Source organism: Saccopteryx leptura, chromosome 6 (assembly GCF_036850995.1).
Source record: "Saccopteryx leptura isolate mSacLep1 chromosome 6, mSacLep1_pri_phased_curated, whole genome shotgun sequence".
NCBI lineage: Eukaryota > Metazoa > Chordata > Mammalia > Chiroptera > Emballonuridae > Saccopteryx > Saccopteryx leptura.
This window is the reverse complement of record NC_089508.1, coordinates 29,092,828-29,119,929: the sequence shown is the minus strand read 5'-3', so window position 1 is coordinate 29,119,929 and position 27,102 is coordinate 29,092,828. Positions and strand designations below refer to the sequence as shown.

Below are 27,102 nucleotides of genomic sequence, written 5' to 3'. Positions count from 1 at the left end.
TGGAAACACAATTATGTACTGGCCTTGGATTTCAGATGCCTCGGGTCAAACCTGCCCCTGCCACTACTGACTGCAACGTAGCAGGTGTTTATCACTGACGATGATTTACTACTTCTCTGCCCTTTGATAGCATCAGTTTAAAATGGAAATACCTGCTTTGCAGAGGTGCTGTCTGGGTTAATTGAGGTCCGTGTAGAAAAGCAGTGGATACATACTAGGTGCTGAACAAATAACGTTTGAAAGAGTATTAAACAAAAACTATGTGCAAAGAGCAACAGATTTCTCTACCTTCAACATCCTTACAAATGAACAGGGAGATGAAACAATGTCTAAAATGACTAGAGTACCAAGCCAGTTAGTGGTAAGAAGTGAAGAAGGTAAGCAGGACTAATGGAGTGATCCCCAGAGAACTCGTGGCTGAGTTGACCCACTATAGACAGAACCAGGGAGGAGAGACACCAGCAAATTCTTTTGCTTGCTCACACTCCCTTCTATGCATGTGCACACAAACGCACACACATTCGTGCACTTAGACACATGCACACTCAGGGAGGGGTACATGCTCCATGGCGCTTCCTGCCCCTAATGGTAATTTGGTGTGATCTTGGTGAGGAACAATAAGCAAGGAAAACCTCCAACGATGCCCCGTGCCCGGTCTCTTGGGACCCTCACACTCCAGGTATCAAGCAGCGTGCCAGCAGACACAGCATTGCCTAGTCAGAGGGGTATTAAAAACAAACACAAAATAAACCCAGGGGCAGCTTCCAGCAGATGCCCTCCTGGGCAGACTTAACTGGCATCAGATGGCCAGAAGGTCCCTGTGCAAATTCTTTGATAAGGAAGGCAAGTATCTGACCAGGTGGTGGTGCAGTGGACAGAGCATTGGACTGGGATGCCAAGGACCCAGGTTCGAGATCCTGAGGTCGCCAGCTTGAGCACGGACTCATCTGGTTTGAGCAAAGCTCACCAGCTTGGACCCAAGGTCGCTGGCTCGAGCAAGGGGTCACTCGGTCTGCTGAAGGCCCACGGTCAAGGCACATATGAGAAATCAATCAATGAACAACTAAGGTGTCACAACAAAAACTGATAATTGATGCTTTTCATCTCTCTCCGTTCCTGTTTGTCTGTCCCTATCTAACCCTTTCTCTGACTTTCTGTCCTTGTAAAAAAAAAAAAAAAAAAAAAAAAAGGGAAGGGAAGGCAAGTATCAACAGGTTAGAAATACACACTTTTTTTTTCATTTTAGGAAAAGAGGAGGGTCCTAGAATTACAGGTCTTGGGATAGGTTCATTTCAATGTCACTAGTGGATTGGCTAAACCCATAGCATGGGAGCCCTTTCAGGAAAGAGCACATCAAGTGGGGAATTGAAGTGAGGGGTCTTGGGGCAAGCAGGGACCACCAGGATGGTGGTGGCCACCTGTGGTGCAAAGCATGCAGCACTGGGGGGGGAGGGGCATACAGGACTGTCCTCTAAACGAGGTCTTAAGAATTGCCTGTTTTCTCACCACTTTGCACTATCCAACTTCCTGTCGGAGGTGTGAGGCCTCAGAATCAAATTTCCAAGTGGCATAAAGACCCCTGCATGGTGAACTGTCAGCAACTTGCTGGCATCATGTACACGCGTGGCCTCCACAGCATCAGACACAGCAGGTGGACAGTAAATGTTAGTGAAGGACTGACGTTGCAGGTGCAAAGGTTTCTCCAGCATCGGGAGCCTGGCTGGGACCCGCCACTGGGATCCCGACCCGGACAGTGAGGTTTGGCTTTTTGGATTTGTTTTGAAACTAAATTTAACGGGATAACATTGATCAACAAGAGTACATAGGGTTTCAGTGAATATCTCTGTAGCATTTAAGCTGTTGGTTGCGTTGTGTGCCCACCACCCAAAGCCAAATCATTTTCCGTCACCTTATATTTGTCTCTCTTTTCTCCCCTCCCCCCATCCTCTCCCTGAGGTAACCATTTCACTTTTATCTATGTCCATAAGTCTCAGTTTTATATCCCACCGATATGCGAAGTCATATAGTTCTTAGCTTTTTCTGATTTACTTATTTCACTTGGTATAATGTTGTCCAGGTCCATCCATGTTGTCATAAATGGCAATGCTTTTCAACTTTCCGGTCCATTTCTCCCCACAGTTACCAGCCTTGGTCCATGACAGCGAATGCATTCAATGCCTACTATGTGCGCTTAACACACAGCCAGCAGGTGTGAGGGCGGCCCCCCTGGAAGGCACAACACTTCTGCAAAAGAGCAAGTTTTCCAAGCCTTCTCCTCTTTCCCTGTCCTGTCTATAACCTTGCGTGCCTCACTGCGCCCTCTGCTGTCAGGACGGGTGGAAGTGCGGCGGAAGCATCTGAGAACCTGTGTGCGCCCCTCAGGCCAGCAGCACCCAGCTCATTCATGAACTGGAGAAAACAGGCACCCAAGGGAGGATGAATACCTTCTTGGCATATTTTTCCTTTCCCATGCCAGAGAGGTTGTTGGCAGGTTGAAAAATCAAGGCTTTTTCCATGTTTCTCTCTGAATTTGATTCATGTGCAAGGGCATGAACTTTTCATATACCTCCGCTAAGTGGTGGGGTTTAAAAACCCACATTAGCGAAAGGATATTTAATTCTGGATCCACAGGGCCCACAGCCAAAGTTCATATCACGTGCTTGTCAGAATCAACCCCGAACCCTCTCCCAGCTGTCCCGCATGGGACCGAGAGACCCCTGGCCAGACAGTGGAGACAGGGCTTCTGTCTCAGCTTGCAACTAAACACCTACAAAGATTTTTTTCTGCAACAACATTTTAAGAGTGTTTGGTGCTTCATCTTCCCAGACTACAGGAGTGCTTCTGTTGGTCTGCACTCTTTCCAAAGGCCAGTGGTCTGCAGGGGCCTTGGAGCAGGGCTGCCCTTGTTCCCAATTAATCAATTTATTGTATCATAGACAATGCAGACAGAGCTGCCGGCCCGGGCCAGCAAGGGCCCGCCAGGGCTTGAAGCTGAGTCCATGCGGAGGGTCAGTCTGCAGAGGGATATGCCAAGGCCGCCAGCTGGCCCAGGATTCTGCTAGACACAGAGAAGAGGCCGCCTGGCCAAAGCGAAGGTCAGAAGACTCGAGAAGGGGACCTGGGCCCACCTGTTCCCTTTCCCCATCGCACCTGTACTGGAGAGCTGTGCTATATTGCCCGTGGCTCTTGAACCCTTTCCTTTCTGATGCTAGCCTGTTGTCATATTTCACTTGCAATCTGGGAACAAACGTGAGGGGCTTGTTTGTGCCCTCTGCTCTGCACGCTGGACTGGCCAGCTGAATTGTCGTGACCGAGGGCCGAGTGGGATAGCTCAGTCGTCGGAGACAGCCGCGGGGGCAGACAGACAGCCGCGGGGGCAGACAGCCGCGGGGGCAGACAGACAGCCGCGGGGGCAGACAGACAGCCGCGGGGGCAGACAGCCGCGGGGGCAGACAGACAGCCGCGGGGGCAGACAGCCGCGGGGGCAGACAGACAGCCGCGGGGGCAGACAGCCTGCAGACTGCGTCTCCCGAGTGTCAGGCAGGGACTCCTGACGTGCAGCCTCCAGGTTCCTCTCAGACCAAGGCTCCGAGGTCAAGGTCCACAGCCCTGGTTTTGTTCTCTGTCTCTCCTTGCCACTCACTCTTTCTCTCTCCTTTTCTTTCACTGCTTCTGGGTGCTTTGGAGCAGAGGGCGAGTGTACCTCCCATTGACCTCTGGAAACTTCTCGTTAAGGCTGCTTACCCTGCGCAGAGTAGAGAAAGGGAAGCTGTATCCAATTATTATTGTAACAAAGGCCCAGTTTAGGTTTTCTCCATGGGCCACCCAGATGAATGCTTCTTTTACAGTTAGTTTGCAATATTTTTTTTTCTTGGTGGGGGGGGGGGGGTGGATAGAAAGCCACTTACAAATGTGAAGTCACTCTGATTATCTAATCTCTGTTTGCATTCCTCGGCAATGCAAAGAGTTAAATGACGCATGAAATCACCTGTCAGCCCACATTAGACCAGGCTGTGTTGACATACCCAGATGCGACCTGTGAATTATTTAAGAGTGGACCCTGGCTCTGTGGGCCGCCAGACACGGTTCAGCCTGGCCTGCTCCGGAGGTGCCGTTGGCAGCCGCGAGCTTCCACGGGCCAGGCCAGGGAAGCTGTGGCAGACACTGTGGGCTGTGGCCGCACCCGTCTCCGCGAGAACAACTTGCACTAAGCTCCTACTGGCTCCAGATGGCTCACAAACTACTGTGGAGTTTTGCAGAGTCCTGAAATCTTTGCCAAAAAAAAAAAAAAGAGAGAGAGAGTTGGCGATTTCTATCCAGGCGGTAGGTTTGCCCTCACGCCGTGATCGCCGGGGTGGTTGTGGGGGATTTAGAGAGGCTGTTTAATAACACCCCCAGGATCCCTCTGAATTTGGAAAAAGTGAGAGAGAGGATGAGGCATATGAGGATCCAAATAGCACCTTTATTAGCGGGTGACAGATGAATAATGGAGTTGGGGGCTAGGGGACAGCAACACTGGACATCCTGATTTGGAACCCCAGGGTGGTGGCACACCTCTCCGGCCATCGCTGGAAACCACAGCCTCCCCTTGTGGGGCGGGACCCTGGTTCCTTTACCCCGGGGCCGGGAGCAGAAATGAGCCACTCTCTCTGCAAGCGCCAGACTACGGAGAGGCAGGAACCAGAAGCCGCCCCGGCTCAGACTCTCCTCTTTAGCTGAGTGTCCCCTTCTCCTGTCAAGGAAGGGGTGGCGGCAGTGGCAAGAGACATACAGGCTCCAGGGAAGGAGCCTTCCTCAGGGGGAACGGCATTCCCTGTGTGTCCTGGGAACGTGGGACAAGCTGTGGGTTGGGAGGACAGAGTCTCAGAGATTGTAGCAGCCGAAGAGGATCACAGAAGCCATCGAAACCCTTTTATTAGCAGAAGGAAACTGAGGCTCAGACTTGCCCATGGTTGCCCGGCTAGGGAGGGGCAAGGCTGACTTCTGTGTGGCGCTTTATCGGTTAAGCAAGTGCTCTCCCCGTGGTGTGAAGAGCCCCAGCTGTGCCCTCCGTCTGGGCTCTTCACAGCAGCATCTCACTGTGGGTGGCCACCTCACCGCCTCCTGGTCCATGGGGGCTCCACCCTATGGTGGGTCTCAGCCCCTTCCCCTACCGCCCCGGTTGTGAGTGGGATATCCTTGGAGGATGCACAGGAATCAGACTGCTATTCATAGCAAATTATAATTTAGGGGGAAAAAAAACTTTCTTCGTATCATGAGATTGAATAGAGGTCTTTGTTGCTGCTTTGTCCCTGAGCTTCTCCAACTCTGAACAGACAGTTGGGAATGCAAGCGGCTCCTGCCTGGGCCGTGGGGTAGGACCGCAGCTTGGGGGAGACCAGGAGGGGAGGGGACCTAACTGGCGTGTCATTGGAAGAACGCTGCCTTCCAGCAGATGGGGGCATTGCCATGCATGCTCCTGCACATGCCCAGGACTCTCAGGAGCTCTGTGGCTTCTTTCTGTCCCCTGGACGCATCCCCACTGCTGTATTTGCCTCATTGACAACTTCCACCATCAGAATCATTTTTCTCCCAGCCGCTCACTGCGTGGCTAGATGTGTGCACTGTCTTTTCTTCAGCTAGTGTTGGGACTCACACCCCAAAGGGCTTTAGTCTGGGCCCCAGCGGAGCACCACGCCAAATGCTAGAGATAGTGGGAAAGGGCCCTTCCCAACGTGCTCGGGGACCTTAGGGAGGCCAGCGCCCTCGCTATCACACCCCCTCAAGGCACCCTCATTTCCTCCCTGCTGAAGAAGCAACTGAAATCTAAACGCCTACTGGCTCAGTTTTATTTCCAGCACTGCGAGGTAACAAGTACACACACACAACACACACACACACACACACACACACACACACACACTCCACACACACACACAGTCCAGATTTCTATTCCCATCAAATCTCTGCATCCCCAAATGACCTACATGTTGGCAAAGGCTTTTTAACTGTCAAAAGTTATTATCAAACGGAGTTCTCTCTCCCCACGGCACACGCATTATCACAGACGCAGGTTGTGCCCTTTCCTGCCGCCTCTGCCTCCCCTCCCCAACCCCTTCGCCTCCTGGCTCCCCAGGCTCCTAAATGCCCATGGAGAACGTCCGTCCAAAGCGTGTAACTGGTGTCCAAAAGGAGGCCTCTTAGGGACAAAAAGGTCATTTTTGAGAGAGCTAACCCATACCTTAATGGTGCTGTCCTTCTGCATGAGGCTCCGGGGTGGAAAGCACCCCCAAGCCTGCCGGCACCCCGCCCCCTGAGACTCATGCCGCGCCCCTGCCAGGGGCATTGGGCCTGGGTGAGTGCTGGACCAAGTTCAGCTGCCGTCAGCCCCTGAAAGAACTGCCGCCTACGTCGTCTGAACCCTACGCTAACCTGGGGAAGAGGGTGGCTCACCGCAAGACGGGCGGCTCAGGGGTGAAGGCCACAGGGTAGGTGGTTGGGGAGCAGTTCTCCTCTCTTACCCCCACCGCTCCCCTGTGGAATCACCATTTGACCTTGAAGGTCGGAGCAGGGAGGATTGGCCTGAAAACACCCAGAAACCCAAATAGCACTCAGAGAGGTGCTTGGATTTCAGGGAAATGGGAAATGAGAAATGTCATTCTTAAGTATATCCTGCAGAAATGTAGAGAGGTGTCTGAGCCCTCAGAGGGGAAGCTATTTCCTTGTGACAGAGCAAAGATAAAGCACACACAGAAAAGCCACTCTGAGGGCTTTGTGAGGTGAGATCTCCATGGCACCCTCATTCTGTATTTCTCCACCCTCCCGGGCCTGGCAATCTCAGAACTGAAAATCCCCCAACCGTGTCAGACCCCCCCCAAAGAGGCTCATGCTGAGCCCCTGGCATCCATGACCAATGGCCCCTGAAGAAAGGTGGGGTTCAGCATGAGCCTGGCTCTAAAGGGGCCAGTGTATCCCACCGCCACCCACACCCCTTTCACCTGTCACCCCTCACCTGAGCCTGCCTGCCTTAAGAGTTTAAGCCCCAGACTCCACCCCCCACCTCCCACTGTCCCCAGGCCTGTAGATGCTCCTTTCTCTGGGTTCCGTGGTAAGAGTTAATTCATCTGATGAGCAAATTCATCCTAGGGAGGATTCGGCTGATAGGGTTAACAAGTCTCCCTTCCACACTGACTTAGCTGCATTTTAAGGCACAAAAAGAATCTAGGTCTCATGCATTTGTGCTCACTACAGTTTGTGGCTGTCCCCTCAAGTCTGATGCCAGAAGGGAGCTTGGTATTCCTAAGCGTGGCCTCCTCAGAGCAGACGCAGGCCCTCTCACCCCCCTCATTCATGGCACTCTCTCTGCTAACGCATCCTAAGATCAAATTAACTTTTTTTTTTTTTTTTTGCTGCCACATTATAAGTTTTCAGCTGATTCAAATGCAGAATATCTTATTTGTGCTGCTACAACATTTCTCTCTCAAACTGTGCGGTGTTCTATCGCTGTATTTGCACCCTACGTGTAAGAGTTTACCTTTATTCCTGATATACTCCTCATTCCCAATACTGGAAAACAGTGTCTTCCTGTCCCTCCTGGTTTTGAACCTAGCCTGTGTATCTTGTATTCATCCCCAGTCCTAGTGTTAGACATAGTCTCAGCTTGTAGAAATCCAGAGTTTTGAAGTCATGTGTGTGTGGCTTCCTGGGAAGGAGACAATCCACAAGACATCAAATTCATCAGTTTGGATGTAGAACACTGTCTCATCTGGAAATAATTAGTCATCATTGAGAGAAAGGCCCTGGCCATTTGGCTCAGTGGTAGAGCATCAACCCAGTGTGTGGAAGTCCCGGGTTCAATTCCAAGTATGGGCATACAGGAGAAGAGACTGTTTCTCCTCCCCTCCTCCTTTCCCTTCTCTGCTTCTCTACTCTCCTTCCACAGCCATGGCTCGATTGACCTGAGCACATTGGCCCTGGGCTCTGAGGATGGCTCTGTGGAGCCTCCACCTCAGGCACTAAAAACACCCTGGTTAGGAGCATGGCCCTAAATGCGGTTGCAGGGTGGATCCCAGTCAGAGTGCATGCGGGAATCCATCTCTTTGTATCACCTCCTCTCACTTATATAAAAAAAATAATAAAAGAGAGAGAGAGAGAGAAAGAGAGAGAAAAGAGAGTGGTGGAGGGAAAGAGAAAGAGGAGAAGAAGGGACTGTGAGAGGACATCATTTTTATTACCCTTTGAACAGAAAGACTTGGAAGACAATTTCTGTAATCTGTAAAGTCATGAGAGGTGTATTCATTCTCTAAGGCTACTATAACCAAATATTACAGACATTTATTGCCTTAAAGTTTTGGAGACTGGAAGTCTGGGATCAGTGCACCCTTTGAAATCCAATAATTTTCCCCATTTCATCTCTCCTCTCCACCTCCTGGTTCCTCCTCCCCTCCTAGCCCACAAGGAGGGCAAGGCGCAGGTCCTTTTCACGTAGACCAGGTGCTCTACATACAACCTTTCCCTCTCTTCCTCCTCCTGATGGCTGTGTGGGGTATACAGCAACATCCCCACTGGAACAGGAAGTTAGGCTGGAAAGGTGGTGTGACACCAAGTCATGAAGGGACCTTGAATTTGATTGTCAGAAACTTGGCTTTTATTTTGTGGCAGCAGGAGTCCACAGTGGGTTTTTGAGGAGGAGATAATTTACATAAAGTATTCCAAGCTTGAAGTTTCGCTCCAGTTGCCAGCTCAGTTGTTCAGCTTGGAGTAGCAGAAGGTGTTGAGGAAGAGTCAGGAAGGAAGTGAGTCAGAAAGGATGAGGGATTGTGGGATCGGGAATGTCCTTGGGGTCAGGGGCAGGACCCAGTCTTACGTTCCTTGCTCCCCCTACCAGGAGTAAAACATGGTACTATTACAATGAGGCTGTGGAGTAAGAGGTGAGGAAAATTCCTTGGCAAATGAAATGGGGAAACTGATACAAGATCATTAAACAAGGCCAAAGAGTTTTAATAATGCACAGCCAGCTAGTGAATCACAAAACCTTATCTTCCTTAACCAAGGACACTTGAGAGCACCTCTCCTCTCTGACCAGAGAATAAACAGCTTAAATCTCCCCGGTCGGGGAGACAGAGGACAGAGACCCAGTGAGTGCCGTTGGTGCCAGCCAAGCACAAGGACAGATGAAGTCGGGAGAGCAAACAGCCCAACCAGAGCCAGGCAGACCCGAGATAAAAGGAAAGCAGTGACGCTGACCAGGGAATAATCCCAAACTCCCCTAATCCAGTCATTTTTAAAAACATTTTTCCATTGATGTGAAAGGGGGTGAGGGGCAAGAGAGAGAGCAAGAAGCATCAGCTCATTATTTCATTTAGTTGTTCCATTTAGCTGTGTACTCATTAATCGCTTCTCCTATCTGCCCTAAGCGGGGGTGACTAGGAGTCAGACCAAAACCTCTGGCATGCTGGGTCAACACTTCACACACTGAACCACCCAGCCAGGGCCTATCTGCTCTTTTGGCGAATCAACATATTGAAGGGACATACCTGGAAAACTAATGAGTATTCTTTGAAGACACTTTCCTGGGAACCTCTAGGATTCCTGCCCCCCAGAAGAGAAATAAAAACCTCAAGACGAAGGGTTCTCTCCATGGAGCCTGCCCACACCTTTCTTCCCTCTCGTGTGTGTATCTTTACTTTTCTCTCCTAAACTCTAAGGGACCCCACGAGACTTGCAACCAGGGGAGCAGTGGGCAGTTGCAGCTTGTCCCGGGCTTACCCTCTGTACCTGTCTCCAAGGCTCTCTTTTCTCTGACTTTCCAGAGAGCCAAAGCAGAGTACTGCCTAAGCTCTCTCCTGTTGCTTCTTCTATCCTAAGCCCTTCCTTGTTTCACTGTCCCCAGCTCTGATAAAAGTACTCTCAAAATCACCTGGACTCATGTGGTGAAATCTTTCCTGCACGGAGTCAAGAACCCACACACAACATGCCAGCTCTAGGCAGACCTGCTCCGGACCCAGTTCCCATTGAGGACACCACGATACTGAATGGACCAGTTTTTCTTTGGAAACAAAGATGCTGACCTCTCTCCAGGAGTAAGGGGAAGGTGATATACACGTTGAAACTGGAATATTTCTGTAGGAATTAATATGAAAGGCCTCCTGTTCAAACCTGGAGCATTTTACAGTGCCTGCCTAGTTATTTGAGCTACATTGCCACGTGGTATTCCTTGTACAATTCTTCTTGGCGGGCTAGGTTAAAGAATGTGGCAAGGTAAAATTTGAGATGTGAAATGAAAAGGATATTTGCTTTTCTGTATGTAGAACGTGGTGTTAGAGTGAATTAATGAGCTACTGTGACCTGTTTAAGAAGCTCCTGGAAATAACCTCTGAGCCACCCATCTAATTGGTCCCAGGTAGACCAACGCTTGAAGCATAGGAAATGCCACAGAAACAATTACTTCAGGTTACAGATAGATATCTCTCCTGTCCTTATCCCTGAGTTCTTCCCCCAAGCAGACTGCCACAACTCCCAGTTGACCAGTAGTTCAGTTGTTAAGCTGCTCAGAAAGAACAGAGAGTGGTAGGGTTAGAGGAAGTTCACCCACTTTTTCCCCAGGAGGAGAAACTACTACTCTGTTTTGGAAGCAATGCGGAATACTAATTTTTCAAATAGTTACTCATGAGTAAGAGGTCACTGTATGTTTTAGTTTTCTGTGACTGTTATAACAAGTTACCACAGGTTGAATGGCTGAATACAATACAGATCTTATACTTCTGTAGGACAGAAGTCTGAAATGGGTCTCTGTGGGCCAGAATCGGGAGGCTGGCAGAACTGCATGCCTTTCTGCAGGCTCTAGGGCAGGGGTCCCCAAACTTTTTACACAGGGGGCCAGTTCACTGTCCCTCAGACCATTGGAGGGCCAGACTATAAAAAAAAAACTATGAACAAATCCCTATGCACACTGCACAGATCTTATTTTAAAGTAAAAAAAAAAAAAAAAAAACACAAAACAAAACGGGAACAAATACAATATTTAAAATAAAGAACAAGTAAATTTAAATCAACCAACTGACCAGTATTTCAATGGGAACTATGCTCCTCTCACTGACCACCAATGAAAGAGGTGCCCCTTCCGGAAGTGCAGCGGGGGCCGGATAAATGGCCTCAGGGGGCCGCATGTGGCCCGCGGGCCGTAGTTTGGGGACCCCTGCTCTAGGGGACCATCTTTTGTCTTACTTTTACTGGCTTCTAGAAGCCAACCACATTTCTTAGTTTATAAACCCTCCCTCCTTCTTCAAAGTCCCACTGCCCTGATCCCTTCTCTATACTTCATGTCTCTGACTGCAGCTGGGAAAAGTCCTCATCCTTCAAAGACTCATGGGGTGAGACTGAGCCCATCAGGATAACCCAGGATAATCACCCCACCTCAAGGTCCTTAACATTAATGACATCTGCAAAGTCCCTTTGCCATGTAAGATAACACATTCACAGCTCCCCAAGACTAGGATGTGGGCATCTTTTGGAGGGACCATTCTTCTGCCTTTCACGGTGTGTATTAAATTTTGTACCATAGGATGTGGCCCCATCTTCTGCCTCCTCTTCCACTCAGCTAAAGCCTTCGGTGAACCGAGGCCATCCCAGGAGGACGGCTGGCAGCTGGTGTAGTGATCCCGGGAGCCAACTCTGCAGCGAGGCGGCCTGGGTTTGCCTCCAGTAATCTCATTATTCACCAGTCTCATTTGGCCTTGGACAATTTACCTTCTCTAAGTATCAGTGTGTTTATCTGTAATGGGAGGATGGTTCTCAATAAACAACAGATGGCATACTCAAATTAGGGCAATTTGGGATGATTATAAGAAGGAGATTTTAGGTTCTCTGATCTTGCTGGAGTGTTTCATTGGCCAGTGTCTATTTTCCTCCTTTGCACTGTCGCTGGCCTTCTGCAGTCAGCGATTTCTTGTTCTGCGGTTTGCTCCAAGGACCCGCTCCACTCATGTTTCTGAGCAAACAGTAGATTCTCATGAAAGAGAAATGGTGCTTTCTCAGGCTTGGGTAGTCCAGCCGGGCTCAGGGGAAAAGAATTTCCCCTAAAGCATCGTCAAGAAGCCTTTGTTTACTGACCTAGAACGTCATTCTTGCCTGTTTTTCTCTTCAGTGAAATGGGGGGAAATGTTTTCCATAAAAGCAATTTCTGAAGCACTACATATGGTCATATTAAAACCATAAAAATAAAACTCCATGAGACAAAACAAATAACGATGCTCCATCCATCTACCCCGGCACTGCCCTAGGTAATGAATGTTACGCGTGGTATTTTGAGGAACTGGCTCCAAGCTCAGCTAGCATATGAGTGGGGTGGAGCAATTCCTTGAACATTGTTGCTAAGGTTTATGGACTCTTGAGATTTCTGTTTATTTAACCCATTTCCAAAGCAGAATGGTCTTAAAAATGTAAATACCAAAGGACAGGTATCACCACCCCTAAGATTCTAATATATTAAGCATCCATTCAACGCTGAAATCCAAGATAAAATTCTTTAAGAATAGAGCACTCATATTATTCATTCATTCACTCACTGCAGCATTCATTTAATAAACATTTACTGAGCACCGACCATTAGGATTAAGTGGCGAGAAAAACAGTTTAATGAAAAATGCGAGAACAAATTAAAGTGAAAATTGATGTAGAGGAAGGATAGGGAGTTCTGTAATAGCTTATAACAAAATAAACACTGAGAAGCCACAGATAGATTTTAAGCAGGGGAATTAAATGATCGTATTTTTCATAGAGTATGACACATGCTGCAGTGTAGAGAACAGGTCAGAGAGGAATCAAGGCCTGACCAACCACCCTTTAGGAACATCCTTTAATACAGGGTCTTTGTACTAGACAGTGTTATTTGGTTAAACCAACCCCATTTCCATTCTTCTCTTCCCGTGCTTCCATGTGGTATAGATGCTGAATAAGCTAAATACTCTCTTCCCTGCTTCCTTTGAAGCTACATGTAGCCATGTGACCCTGTTCTGATCAATGAGACTAGACCAGAAATCTGTTGGGATCTTCTGGGAGGAAATATACTTTTCCGGATAACACAAACAAGTACAGCTATACCAACACTCCCCACTTCTTTTCACCTTTCTTCTTTTTAGTGATGCCTAAAGCTGGGGCAGCTATCTGGCAACCATGAGGGAAAGTCCAAGATGATATTTTACATAGAATTGAGTAGCTGCAGTAATGCAAGTGGCCACTCATATACAGATTGCTTGTTACATGAGAAAGATAACCCCCCGGGTTTGGAGGTTGCATACACACACACACACACACACACACACACACACACACACACACACTTCCTATCAAATATATATATACTTTCTATCAAAAGTATTCTTGACATACATAGTGATTTAAAAGTATAAATGAAAACAAATTAACTGGAATTTCAATCATTGTCATAGTTAGCACAAGGAATCTGAACATCTCCATCCTGCCATTGAAATCACAGTCATCTGGGTGGATTGATGAAAATGGGAGGGAGTCCTTGCTGGTTCCCCTTCCGTGGACCTCCGAAAGCGGTCCTCCTTAGTATTTCACCTCCTAGCTTCATTAGAACCCATACATGGCTCTGCTGTCTCCAACACATCCTTAACTGTGAGCCTACATCCCTGAATCTTTCTGAAAAAATGTTAGTTCATGATGAAGGGGAACAGCATCTGTCTCCTACCTCCGTTTATAGCCGCAGAAACTGAAACAGTGCCCCCTGGCACACTCCTCATCATAGTGTTGGTGCCTGGTCACATCACTGCCCAGGGCAAAGCCAACCTGGGCAGCTGCACCACCATCAGGGAGCTGATACATGAATGGGCATCACTCCAGAAAGAAATAATTTTGTTGATTTCCAAGGCACGGGGCCCACTGGCACCTCCTAGGCCAGCCAGCAGGGTGCCATCCTCCGTCTTGGGTAGGTGCTCAATAAATGTCCACTAAAACCGTAAGTGAAGCTGACTATGTTGAAAAATTGAGACCAGCGGTGCACAGTCTTTTTAAAAATAAAAATGAGAAATGGCCCAATCTTATGGAACCCATATGGGACAGAGCATGCCCAGTGAAGCATGCACATTCTGGATTAAGAAATATGATTACCATTTGCCAGTTCTGATTTCTGCCTCTAGGCTGATAAGATGTACCCAAACAGTTGGTTTCACTCATTCACAGATACCAAAGCAGGAGGGGTCTTTAATGAAATGCAGGAGCTGAACTGACAGTCATTAGTAGCTAGAAATAGGCAACGGACTGCAAAGCCAAGATGAAACACTTTAATAAAAAGAACCTTCATGCCTGAGGCATACTCTGCCTTCTTTGCTAAGGTTGTGCTGGATTTTTTTTTTAATCATAACAACATAGCTTGCTTATTCTTAAATTTTTTTTAATCTTTCACTGAGGAAAAAATTGGAGGAGCTAAATAAATTAGTTCATTGGATAATTAATTTTCAGCAACAAAGCTGATGTTGCCCCTTTGTCATTAGTGTTAGGTGTGCCGTCTCTATGAGCAGAGATGAACAGGCGTGGCGCTGGCCCTGAAGTACCAGTGGCAGGGCCTCTGAGGGTCATGTCTAGGTCTGGCTTCTGAGGCCATGTGTCCAAAATGATTTCTCAAAACGTCAGAACTCCCTGGTCCTGCCCAGCACCCTTTCCCCACCTCGTATCTCTTAACCCAGGAAAGCGTTCTGCATGGATCCACCGGGAAGATGGGTAACATGAGGAATGGGAACCCCAGGCCTGATTGGCTGTCCTGCCCTTTCCTCCCAGACACAGATTTGCATTTGTCAAGTTAGAAAAGTCTCTTGTGTTGAGTTTTGTTGTTGTTGTTTTGTTTTGTTTTTTACAGATACAGAGAGAGAGTCAGAGAGAGGGATAGATAGAAACAGACAGGAACAGAGAGAGATGAGAAGCATCAATCATCAGTTTTTCATTGCGACACCTTAGTTGTTCATTGATTGCTTTCTCATATGTGCCTTGACCGTGGGCCTTCAGCAGACCGAGTAACCCCTTGCTCGAGCCAATGACCTTGGGTCCAAGCTGGTGAGCCTTGCTCAAACCAGATGAGCCCACACTCAAGCTGGTGACCTTGGGGTCTCGAACCTGGGTCTTCCGCATCCCAGCCTGACGCTCTATCCACTGCGCCACTGCCTGGTCAGGCTCTCTTGTATTTTATAACAAGAAACTTAGTTTAGCAACCAGCCCTGTCTCTGCAGAGATGGGGGAAGTGCAGTGCTGAGAGGTTCAGTAACTTCTCCAAGGTCAACACAGCAAGTCAGTAAAGCTCGGCTAGCATTTCTCTCCAGCCTAAGACCCACTGTCTTGCTGTCCTGCTGTGACTTCAGTTTGAAAAGACAGGATTGCTTCTGCTCTTTCTCTCTTATTCTCCATGGCTAGTTCAGTGAATTATCTCTGCCATCTCATAATATCACTCTTTTCAAAGAAACCCACCCTATGGTATAATGATTGCGATTTTTCTTGCTGTTTAGAAAAGTGTTTTACCTGCGTATCAGTGTGGAGCTTTGACCTCCTTAGAGTAGGGTATCCTGGTTGTTGTTACCCACTCGGGCAGAACCAGCCAAGCTGGCCAAGTGGCTTCTCTGCATCACTTAGCTGTCAGATGTCAGATAAGGGCCACCTGCTAATTGATTGGCACAGTGAAACTTAGGTCCAACATGCTCCCCAATGACACTGAACTTCTTATTAAAGAATGTCAGGCAACTGATGTTGCTCTTATTCTGGAACAAAAGGTGTCAGAAGTTAGATAGACCTGAATAGTCAAGAAAATATAAGTAGCCCTGGCCAGGTGGCTCAGTGGATAAAGCATTGACTCAGTGCACCAGAGGTTATGGGATCAACCCCCAGTCAGGACACATACAAGCAACAATCAATGAATGCACAACTAAATGGAACAACTAAGCAAAACAACAAGTTGATGCTTCTCTCTCTCTCTTTCAAGTTAATGGAAAAAAATATTTTTAAAGAATTTTTTTGTTGTATTTTTCTGAAGTGAGAAGCAGGGAAGCAGAGAGACAGATTCCCACATGCACCTGACTGGGACCCACCCAGCATGCCCACTAGGGGGCGATGCTCTGCCCATCTGGGGCGTTTCTCCATGGCAACCAGAGCCATTCTAGCACCTGAGGCAGAGGCCATGGAGCCATCTTCAGCACCCAGGCCAACTTTGCTCCAATAGAGCCCTGGCTGCAGGAGGGTAAGAGAGAGACAGAGAGGAAGGAGAGGGGGAGGGGTGGAGAAGCAGATGGGCGCTTCTCCTGTGTACGCTGACCAAGAATCAAACCCCGGACTTCCACAAGCCAGGCCAATGCTCTACCACTGAGCCAACTGGCCAGGGCCTAAAGAATTTAAAATAAGAAAAAAAAACAACACATAGGTATACCTAACTTCCCTGTTCCCAACCCAGAAGATGTGATCTACTGGTAAAAAATAAATTCAACTAAGCCCTTGGGACAAAGAGAGAGAATGCTGAGCTCATCAGTCATTGGAACAAATCAATCCTGAAATGGTTGATAATCTGATTACCTAGATCAATTTCTGTTTCCTCCTCTACCCCCTTAGGACTAAACTAAACTTTCCCTTCAATGCAAACACTATTAAGTGCTTGTATCTGAAAAAGCATGTTGGCAGGCACTGGTTTAGGATAAAAAGATAAATCTTTGATTTGATAGACAGAGCTTGGGCATTGGAGTCGGGAAGACTTGGGTAAGAATTCGGCTTTACCATTTACTAGCTTTGTGAGCTAGTGATAAATCACTTAATCTTTCTGAGCCTCAATTTTAACATGTTTATTAAATAACTTTTAAGACTGAGAAATAAGTTAGTTTATTGAAAATACTTAAGACAGTATTGATCATAATGTAGGTGTCCTGAAAATGTTTGTCATTATAATTCATATAAACTCCTGGGAGCTCACTTTTGAGTTTTTGGTCAGTCTGTACTCCTAGTGTTTCTCCATAGTACGTGGGAAAAAAATTCAGACACAGTATTATAGCTGCTGTTGCAGTGGGCCCTACTCCAAACTCAGCTCTCACAAATTTGCCTGACACAGAAGTGGGCTATGGAGTAGGACAGACCCTAAGAATATTTAAGTAGATGACAAATAGTGTAGATGGAATTTCTGCATTCTTAAAATGGGTTAGATTCTAGGATATCTGACTTCTAAGATTCATTGATTCTTTTTTGGGGTGTGTGACAGAGACAGAGAGAGGGACAGCTAGGGACAGGTAGACAGGAAGGGAGAGAGATGAGAAGCATCAAGTCTCTGTTGTGGCACCTTCATTGTTCATTGATTGCTTTCTCATATGTGCCTTGACTGGGGGGGCTACAGCAGACCGAGTGACCTTTTGCTCAAGCCATCAACCTTGGGCTCAAGTTGGTGAGCCTTGCTCAAACCAGATGAGCCCACACTCAAGCTGGTGACCTCGGGGTTCGAACCTGGGTCCTCCGTGTCCCAGTCCAATGCTCTATCCACTGTGCCACCACCTGGTCAGGCTTATTGATTCTTATTACCAAGTATTTGTTGCAGCTTCAGCAATTTTTAATAAATGCATTTTGTCAGAGCCCTGTTGTATCAGGAGGCAACTGCGACAGTTTGGCTGCATAGAACACGACCCCAAACTAAGTGCCATACAACAAGAAGCATTTATTTCTTGCTCATGAGTCTGCAGGTCAGCTGAGGTTTGACTGATCTAGCTAGGGGTAGGTTTCTTCTACTCCAGATGTCTCTCACCTTGTTTGGAATAACACCTATTTGACGCAGGAGGGCAAGAGAAAACATGCAGGTATATTGAAAGCCTCCATTCAAATCATGTTCAATAACGTCCCATTAGCCAGGCAAGTCACGTGACCAAGACAGAAAGTCAAGGATCAGACCCTCTGCCCTCCATGAGACCAGGGCCAGGATTTAGGTGTATATTAATAATACAGAGGAGTCAAGAACTGGGGACCAATGAAACATTCTTCTATAAGAAGAATGTGGTAAACTATTGCTGGAATATAATCCCTGGTCAGTTAAGGGAATTGACCCTTGGATCTAGTTGCAGCCTCTAATGAGTGATATACCTCTTGGGACATTGTGAGCCAACATAAGAAGATAGGTCTTGGGTAATCACTTTGTTCTTTACACAGATATTGAATTTTAATGTTGTACACCCAAAACTTATATAATGAATTATAATGTGATGCATCCAAAACTTATATAACAATGGTAAAGATCAATGGTATGATAAAGCATGGAGACGCCCTGTGCACAGGGAATCTTTAAAGCCAGCTCACATCAGCAGAGAATAGAAATTATTACCATCTAATGACAAGTAGGGTTTTAACTGAATTGAAATATTGGCTTCCCTCCAATTCCCCATGATTTTCAGGCCATTTCATAAAAAGCAACAGTGTAACTTGTATGTTCAGTCTCAGGTAGCATACTAGATCAAAGCACAGATTACTCTGAAAAATGTCCATTTTTCTAGGAATTACTCTCCTTGACTAACAGAAACACTAAAACTACTCTAAATTCTTCTGTTGAGTTTAGAGGAGAGAAGGCAGGGTACTAGATAAATGATTAACATGAATATGAATGAAAATCTTTCCTTTCCTGTCATTTAATGGATTTCAGGTCTTCAGAGAATAACCTGCTTCCTAGCATGATATATTCATCTACTGCCTAAGGGATCAAACATTCCAGATTCTCTCTCACTAGTAGTACCTCTCAGGAAAACCCAGTAATATCCAGGGTAGAATGGTCTCCCTGCTTGGCTGGTTTTCTGGGAATCTTATTGGGTGGCAGAACAGCCCAAGGTTGGAAGCCTGGGTTCTGGGTTCTATGGCTGGGTTCAAACTCCAATCCACAACTGGGTACCTGTATGACCTTGGGCAGGTGGTTGGACCTCTCTGGTGGTTCCCGATGCTACTCACAAGTGGTCAGTTTTCCTCTCCTCCTGGTACCCAGAAGACTGTACCCCCTGGCTCCTTTTGTGGTTGGGTGGGGCTGTGTAACTAGTTCTGGCCAAAGAATTATGAGTAAATGTGTTCTGTGTAACTTCTGAGCTATAACATTTAATAACCAGTGCAAAATTCTCCAGAATTTTCTTTTGTCCCTCTATCATGTGACCATCAACTTTCTTTTTTTTTTTTTTAATTAATTTTACTAGGGTGACATCAATAAATCAGGGTACATATGTTCAAAGAGAACATGTCCAGGATATCTTGTCAATCAATTATGTTGTATACCCATCACCCAAAGTCAGATTGTCCATCAACTTTCGAGATGGTGGCTGTTTCATCAGCCTGAGTCCCAGCATAACTACAATGAGCAGAGTCCCCTGGTGACCTGCAATAGACTTGAAGAATTAGAGAGAAATAAACTTGTTTTTTATTAATCTGTTGTGATTTTTGAGGGTTATTTGGTACCACAATTTAACTTAGTCTACCCTGATTGATACAACTTGTAAAGCTTATTTACTTTATTTGAAAATAAGAATAACAATAGAGTCTAGTTTATGGAGTAATCGTGCAGATTAAGTAGGATAATATGTGTACAATACTTAAAAGAGTACCTAGTATATAATAAAATTTAATATATTTGCCTATTATATATCATTATTATTCTTATGCCATATCCTAACAAGTTATCTATTTATCTCAAAGAAGCTATTAGTCATATAACTGAGAAACCCAACTTACCCTCAAATTGTATTGCTAGTATGCTAGACTAGATAAGCTACAGCTTTAAATTTCTAGACTTAAAATTATGTGGATCTATTATGGAAGCACTCAGAAAACCCATCCTGGTGTTTCAAAGACGCTCTACCACTCAAGAGAACAAAATGTGTGAGAAAACTAGCATTATCTTTTCCCCTTTTCCAGTTGCCCTCCCCCACCCCCAACAAGACTCCCCAAACAAGAATGTCTATGTCCTTGTTACAGATTCTTTTGTAGCCTACTCTGAAGGTTTCTGCCCAGCCTTGTAAATTCTTAGCTTCTAACTGGTTCCCAGTTGAGGAACCTACCTCCTTGGTAGTCCATCTCCTCTCTCTGTTCTGTTCTCAATATATGTACATAGTATCCAGTTTCCTCTGTAAGATTTCACCTGGCTCTAGGTCATAGCGCGCCATGATCTTTCTCCTGAGAGTGTGGTCTTCCGTAGTCCTAAAGGAGGGAGTCCTGTCCTTGCTCAAGGTGGCCTTCACCCTGGCTCAAGGTGGCCTCCCTCACACCACCACTCCTAGCCACTGAGTCTTGTCCTCTAGTTTCTCCAGATCGGAACTATCTGTGCCTTGATTTGTAGTCTTTCTTCTTCTCCTATGTGACTCTGGCTGGCTCTTTCTCTGGTCCCAAAGGCAGCCCTGTCTACACTTTCTAACTAGCAACATGTTGATATGTTAGGTTAAACTATAGGCAATTTGCATTTTTTAGGTTGACTATGGCAATTTCATATGATTGAACATATATGTAAATCCAGTTTAAGAAAGAGGAGGAATTGTACCACATAGGTATTGAATTACATGTTGGGTCCCATCCAGAATCTTGTATATTTCTCCCTCCTTAGCTTGCTGATCTGAGGGTTACTCTTATACAGTGTGTTCGTAAAGTCATGGTGCACTTTTGACCGGTCACAGGAAAGCAACAAAGATGATAGAAATGTGAAATCTGCACCAAATAAAAGGAAAACTCTCCCAGTTTCATACCTGTTCAGTGCAGTTCAATGTGGGCTCACGCACAGATTTTTTAGGGCTCCTCAGGTAGCTATCCCATATAGCAGTGTTTCCCAACCTTTTTTGTGCCATGACCCACCTGAACCTTTCTAAAATTTTTATGTCCCCCCCCTATGTAACATACATAATTTTTAACATTAAAAAATTGATTTGTTCACTTAATAAACATAAATGATAGGTTCTAGGAAGAAATCACTATGAAATTGTTAACAAAACACAGTAAGTAAAATTTCAAAACATATAATGAAAAACAAATTTAAATTCCAAATAATTTTAATACAGATTTTTCTATATTAATTTATTATTTTAATTTAGTGTGATCCTTGTGCTTGATGCTTGCTGCACAGAGATTTTATATTAGGTTCCAATTTGGTTAGCTTTAGTCTCAAGTCTTCACGTTGTGTTATATCCAGCCGATTTCTTTTTTTTACCAGTAAATCATTTACAGCACTAAATCCACATTCAGCTAAAAATGAAGATGGAAACGGTAGCAATAATTTTCTTGCACATTGGGTTGAATTTGGGTATTTGATTTCTGTTTCCTCACAAAGCCATGCCATCGCTCCTTTGATATTAAATAAAGCTTTAACTGACTCATCATTTTGCAATTCTGCGAGTTCTTCTTGATACTGCATATTTGATATATCAGACAAATCCACTAGCATTGGCTGCATCATCCATGTTGGGAAATCAATTTGTTTTAAATCAGAAAATTTTTCTTTTAAATCAGCTGATAGAATATTCAAATGATTGACAATAACAAGTAAAGCGGTATCAGTTACTTCATATTTTTGGAGCCAATGAAACTGTTTAAAGTTTTTGTTGTTAATATGTTTCTGACATAACTCAATATTGGTAATGAAACCAAATATCTTTGCTTTTGCATCGACAAGAGTTTTATTTGTTCCTTAAAGTTGCTTATTTAATATATTTAGTTTTTCAAAGATATCAGCTAACTAACTCACAAATGCTTTACCATCTATTGTTAACAGATACTTCATTTCAGGTTTGTCACTTAAAAAATCACTAAGAGTATCAAACAGTTCCATAAATCTTTTCAAACAGTTTCCTTTAGATAGCCATCTTACTTAAGTATGAAGTAAAAGTCTCACATGGTCTTCATTTTGTTCTTCACAAAATAGCTTGAAAAGACGCTCACATTTGGCACTAGCTTTAATAGCATTAACACACTTTATTACTGTATGTAATACTTCATTCAGAACAGGCAAGATGTTTTTAGCTACCAAATTTTTCCTATGAATAACACAATGCACAAGAATCATTTCTGGATTCGCATCTTTCATCAATTTTAAGCAGCCATTTTTCTTGCCCATCATATTGGGAGCACCATCTGCAGCACAAGATGTTATATTTTTCATTGGTATATCATTGACATCTAAGTAGTTTTTAAGCTTATTATATATATCTTTGGAGGTAGTGGTGCTTTCTAATCTTTTACAGAACAACATTTCTTCAGCAAAATGTCCTTTATCAATATATCTTACGTAAGTTATCAATACTGCCTCACTGTCTCTCAAAGTTGATTCATCCATTTGCAAGGAGAATTTTCTTGTTTTCAGCTTTTCAATAAGTTGTTTTTCAATATCCTCACTCATTTCGTCTATTCTTCTGCTAACAGTATTGTCACTGAGTGACATAGCTTTTACATCTTTGTCATCTTTTTCAAGAACCGTTTTAAGAAATGCTGATATTGACGGTTTTATTAAATTCTCTCCTATAGTGTGATTTTCTCCAGTTTTAGCGATGAATAAAGAAATTTGATAACTAGCCTCAAGAACACGATTATTAGTTGAAGTATGAGCAGTAAATAGAGACTTTAATGTTGTTCTTTTTTTCAAAATTTTTCTTTAAAGTTTTAAAGTAACTCAAATCTGAATTAATATGAGCACTATGTTTCGCCTTCAAATGCGCCTCAAGACGACCTCGTTTCATTGATTCGTTGGTCAAGCATTGCTGGCATAAAAGACAAAAAGAAATCCGCTCATCGTGAACAGCGGGTATGAACCCAAATTTTAAATATTCCTCTGAATATTGATGAGTTTTTTTCTTGCTTGCACCACTCATTTTACTATGGGCTATAAGAAATAAAAATAAGATCAATTAAAAACTAATATTAAAATATGTGTTAAAATATATTCAATGTGACATAGAGTCAACATATACTAAAAATTCATATTTATTTAAATGTATATAACACATTTACTACACTACCACCGCAAATCAAAAGGTATCTATATTTTTTCCACTTGACAAAATTTTCTGGAAAGTTATGCTTCTAAAATTAAAATTGTCGTGCATGCACTATTATAGCCCCAATAATATTTATAAAATATTAGTGCTTTCTAGCCCCAATGCAAGAAGTACTTAATAAAGAGTTTAATATTGATAAAAATAAAATCAAATACCAATTATATCTATACAATATATATATGTATATTTATTAAAACAACAAGCTTTTACAACAGTTTTGACTGACACTTATTTCAAATTAACACCAACTGAATGATGTGAAACACTACAGAAGTTGCGATGGGCCAATTAGGTGAGAATAACTGCGTTGTTTAGCGAGTTTTTAAAATGTCCGGGGTTCCCCGCGGCAGACGGCATGCTCCGCGGTGAACCCAGGACAAAGTTTACTTGACGACGCCAATCACCCAGTTGATATTTTGGTCTCATCAAACAAAATTATACTTAATAATTATTTACCGCAATTATTTAAGAATTGCATTTTTTGTTAAATTTGGCACCGATATCTAGCATTGCATTTAAATGGCCCAGGGCGAAAGAGTTAAAGTCATGTCGAGTCCATTTTCAAATTGCCCCCCTTAACTACCGAATTGCCCCCCTGTGGGGCGTGGGCCCCACGTTGGGAAACACCGCCGTATAGCTACAGACTCGTCACTGACTGATGGCCTACCAGAACGGGGTTTCTCCACCAAACTGCCGGTTTCCTTCAACTGCTTATCCCACCGAGTAATGTTATTCCTATGTGGTGGCGCTTCGTTATAAACACGCCGATATTCACATTGCACTTTTGTCACGGATTCAAATTTAGCGAGCCACAGAACACACTGAACTTTCCTCTGTACTGTCCACATCTCAACTGGCATGGCTGTGGGCTGCTTCACTGTATACACAGTGTTACGTCATCATCTGCGCATGCGCACATGCTGCCATATCATCCTACAGAAACTGGGAGGGTTTTCCTTTTATTTGGTGCAGATTTCACATTTCTATCGTCTTTTGTTGCTTTCCTGTGACCAGTCAAAAGTGCACCATGAGCCTGACCTGTGGTGGCGCAGTGGATAAAGCGTCGACCTGGAAATGCTGAGGTCGCCGGTTCAAAACCCTTGGCTTACCTGGTCAAGGCACATATGGGAGTTGATGCTTCCAGCTCCTCCCCCCTTCTCTCTCTCTGTCTCTCCTCTCTCTCTGTATCTCCCTCTCCTCTCTAAAATGAATAAATAAATTAATTAATTAATTTAAAAAAAAAAAAGTGCACCATGACTTTACAGACACACTGTAGACCAGCTTTGTGCTATCGTATATAACCCCTAACACATATTCTACAGGAGATGCTGCTACTGTGTTTACTGAATGACCAGGCAGAGGCTTTTCCTGATATCTGTTGTTGGTATCCACATTGTCACATTTTGGCTATTTATAAAGGTATCATTTACTATGACTTTGTGAAAGACAAATAACATTTCTCTAACCTCTTTCAGATTGAGGACATCGTTACAAAGATGCAAGATGACAAGACAGGGGGTGTGCCCATCAGAACAGTCAAGAGCTTCCTCTCCAAAATCCCCAGTGTTGTCACAGGTAAACATTCTTCTTCCCTTTTGGTGGCAACAGGAAAAGGCTACTGAAGAATTGTGTAGCCTTGACTGTGACCTGAGGGGTGGCTAAGCATTTGTGACTAGCAAAGATGATACCTTGCACATGCTTCTTAAAGTTGAGTTCTGGTTCTGGTTTCTAGGAAGCAGCTACCCTTTGCCGATAATTAAGAATGGTCTTACCATGCCTGAGCAGCCCTTCTGTAGATGGATTAAGGCTTCCAAGAAATGACAAGGACGTGAACGCACAGGCGAGCCCATCAACAATCTGGCTACAGGGTGCATGTTGGGCAAATAAGTTTGTAAAATGTGATTTTTATGCTCACTTTATTAAAAATGGCACTGTCCACGTGAATGATGCTGCCCAGGTGAAACTGCTAATTACCTTCCTGCTAGGGAAGGGGCTTTGTTATGCTAATGTGTGTTGGAAGTGGGGTTTTCGTGCCAAAAAGTTTTCAGAAGAAGAAGGATACCATGTTTTTGAAGAATGAGAGGAGGGAGGAAGTGTGCTGAAGAAAAGAAGCAGCCAAGATGCCAGGGTGCTGAAGGAGAAGCCAGTGTGTACAGAGAGGAGATGGGAACCAGACGGGACTGAGACTCGTGGGGGGGCCTTTGATTCTAGGAAAAACCGGAAAAGATTATCCTGGTTGTGGAACCGGAGAATGTGTGAGTGTGTTTTGGTGCCCCGCTGGCTGTTTGGGGGCAGGGGGGTTTACTTGCTGGCCAGTTGCAAGGCTAGGATAAAGGAATACCCACCATTTTTTTGGCTCCACTGTTTCTTTACCATCTGTTCAAATATAAGTTGCCTGGCGGCAACTACTGGCCCTACAGGGCACACAAGCACAGAAATGTGAAAGAAATTACTTTAGTTTTAAACAAGCTTTAAGAAAGTCTGACATTCAGATTCTACAAAATGCTTTTAAGTTGTTTAATTCACTATACTTGAACTCCTAAAAGAAGTTGTTTCAAAAATGTTTCAGGTTGTTTCTGCATTACTGTGGGGAAGGGGGTGTGGGGTTGTGTGTTCTGTGTGCTCATTCACCAATGAAAAGGAGTGAACTATTTATTGGTGAATGCACTCACTTGGATGGCTCTCAAAGTCATTTTTCTGAATGAAAGAAGCCTGTCTCAAAAGGTTGGATATTATATGATTTTGTTTATATGACATTTTACAAAACAAAAACTACAGTGATGAGGAGTGGATTCCATGGTCGCCAGGGATTGGGGGTTGGGAGGAGAGTGTGACTACAGAGGAATAGTGCTAGGGAATATTAGGAGGTGATAGAACTGTTCTGTGTCCTGATTGTGGTGGTGGGGTGCTGACACGAATCAGCAAAAAGAAGTTGAGGAGCGGAGTAGCTGGTGACAAGGAGGAAAATCCGGAGTATATGTTTTCTTGGAAGCCAGACTTTCAAGAAAGAGCGGAGTTGATTTGTTAAAAAGTCAAGCACCGTAAGGATTGAGAATCGATCATTGAATTTAGCAACATCAAATTCATTGCTGACCTTGATAAGTGCACACGGCACGAAGCATTGAGGGCAAAAAGCCTTGTTGGAACTGATTCAAGTCAGAATGGGAAGAGAGCAATTTGAGGTAGTGAGTACAATTAATCATTGAAAGAATTTTTCTTAAAAAGAAGAAACGCAGTAATATCTAATGGGTAAATGGGGTCAGGACTTAACAGGATTTCAAATAATATGGAAGCGGCAGTATGTTTATAATGGTGTGACTCGCTCACTCAAGAGGGAAAAGTGGCCCAGGAGAAATAGGAAAATTCAAGGAGTGATATCAGCAAGGAGGTAAGAGATTGAATATAATGCATGGATAGGCGAGTATCCTTGGCTAGGAAGATGTACAACTTATTCCTAGAAAGAGAAAGGAAACCATAATCGATGGACAGGGGTACAAATAAGCGTGGAAATGTAGCAGGCACTTAGAGGTTTTCTTCTAATTATTTCTATTTTTTTTAGTAATAGAGGAAGCAAAGAAGGTAAAATGTTGAAGGTCTGGGGAGAGATTAGAAGCTATAAAATAGTCATCTAGGCGAGTAAAGAGATTAATTAGCTAGGGAAATAGAGTTCTGAGTGGTAGGTAGCATTAAGGATTCCCTTGAGATTACTATATTTATGAATTTAAAGAGAGGCATTTCCTAAATGAGGCTCCAGCCACATTTAGCTACCTAGATTTGGGCACATATCACAGAGAAAGTTGGACTTAATTAAGGCTACATCAAATATGAGAGTATGATAAATCAAGAAAGAGGCAGGAGAACAAACAAACTGAATAAATAAGGAGGAAAGTGAGCCCATGAGATGGGTGAGGAAGAGTGAAGAGTAGTAGTATTTCAATACATTGTAGGGCCAGTGGCCAAGGAGTTTTAGAGTTGGAGATGAGTAAAAAAGCTAAAAATATAGGAGTTAGTGATTGGTTAGTGGAATGTGTAGGGTCACAATATACTGGTGGTGACAAAAAGTAAGGTCTGACCATAGCAATAAGTGACT

The 27,102-nt window shown here is 44.5% G+C and overlaps 1 protein-coding gene across 9 annotated transcripts in view; it reads left to right on the top strand.

The window, feature by feature from the left end:
• The window catches only part of RGS6 (regulator of G protein signaling 6), a 542,558-nt gene that overhangs the window by 362,090 nt on the left and 153,366 nt on the right, over positions 1 to 27,102 (top strand). For all 9 annotated transcript variants that reach the window (XM_066388417.1, XM_066388419.1, XM_066388418.1 and 6 more), the window contains one exon: positions 24,488 to 24,587. In XM_066388417.1, the coding sequence (XP_066244514.1) occupies positions 24,488 to 24,587 (100 nt within the window). The remainder of the gene's footprint in view (positions 1 to 24,487; positions 24,588 to 27,102) is intronic.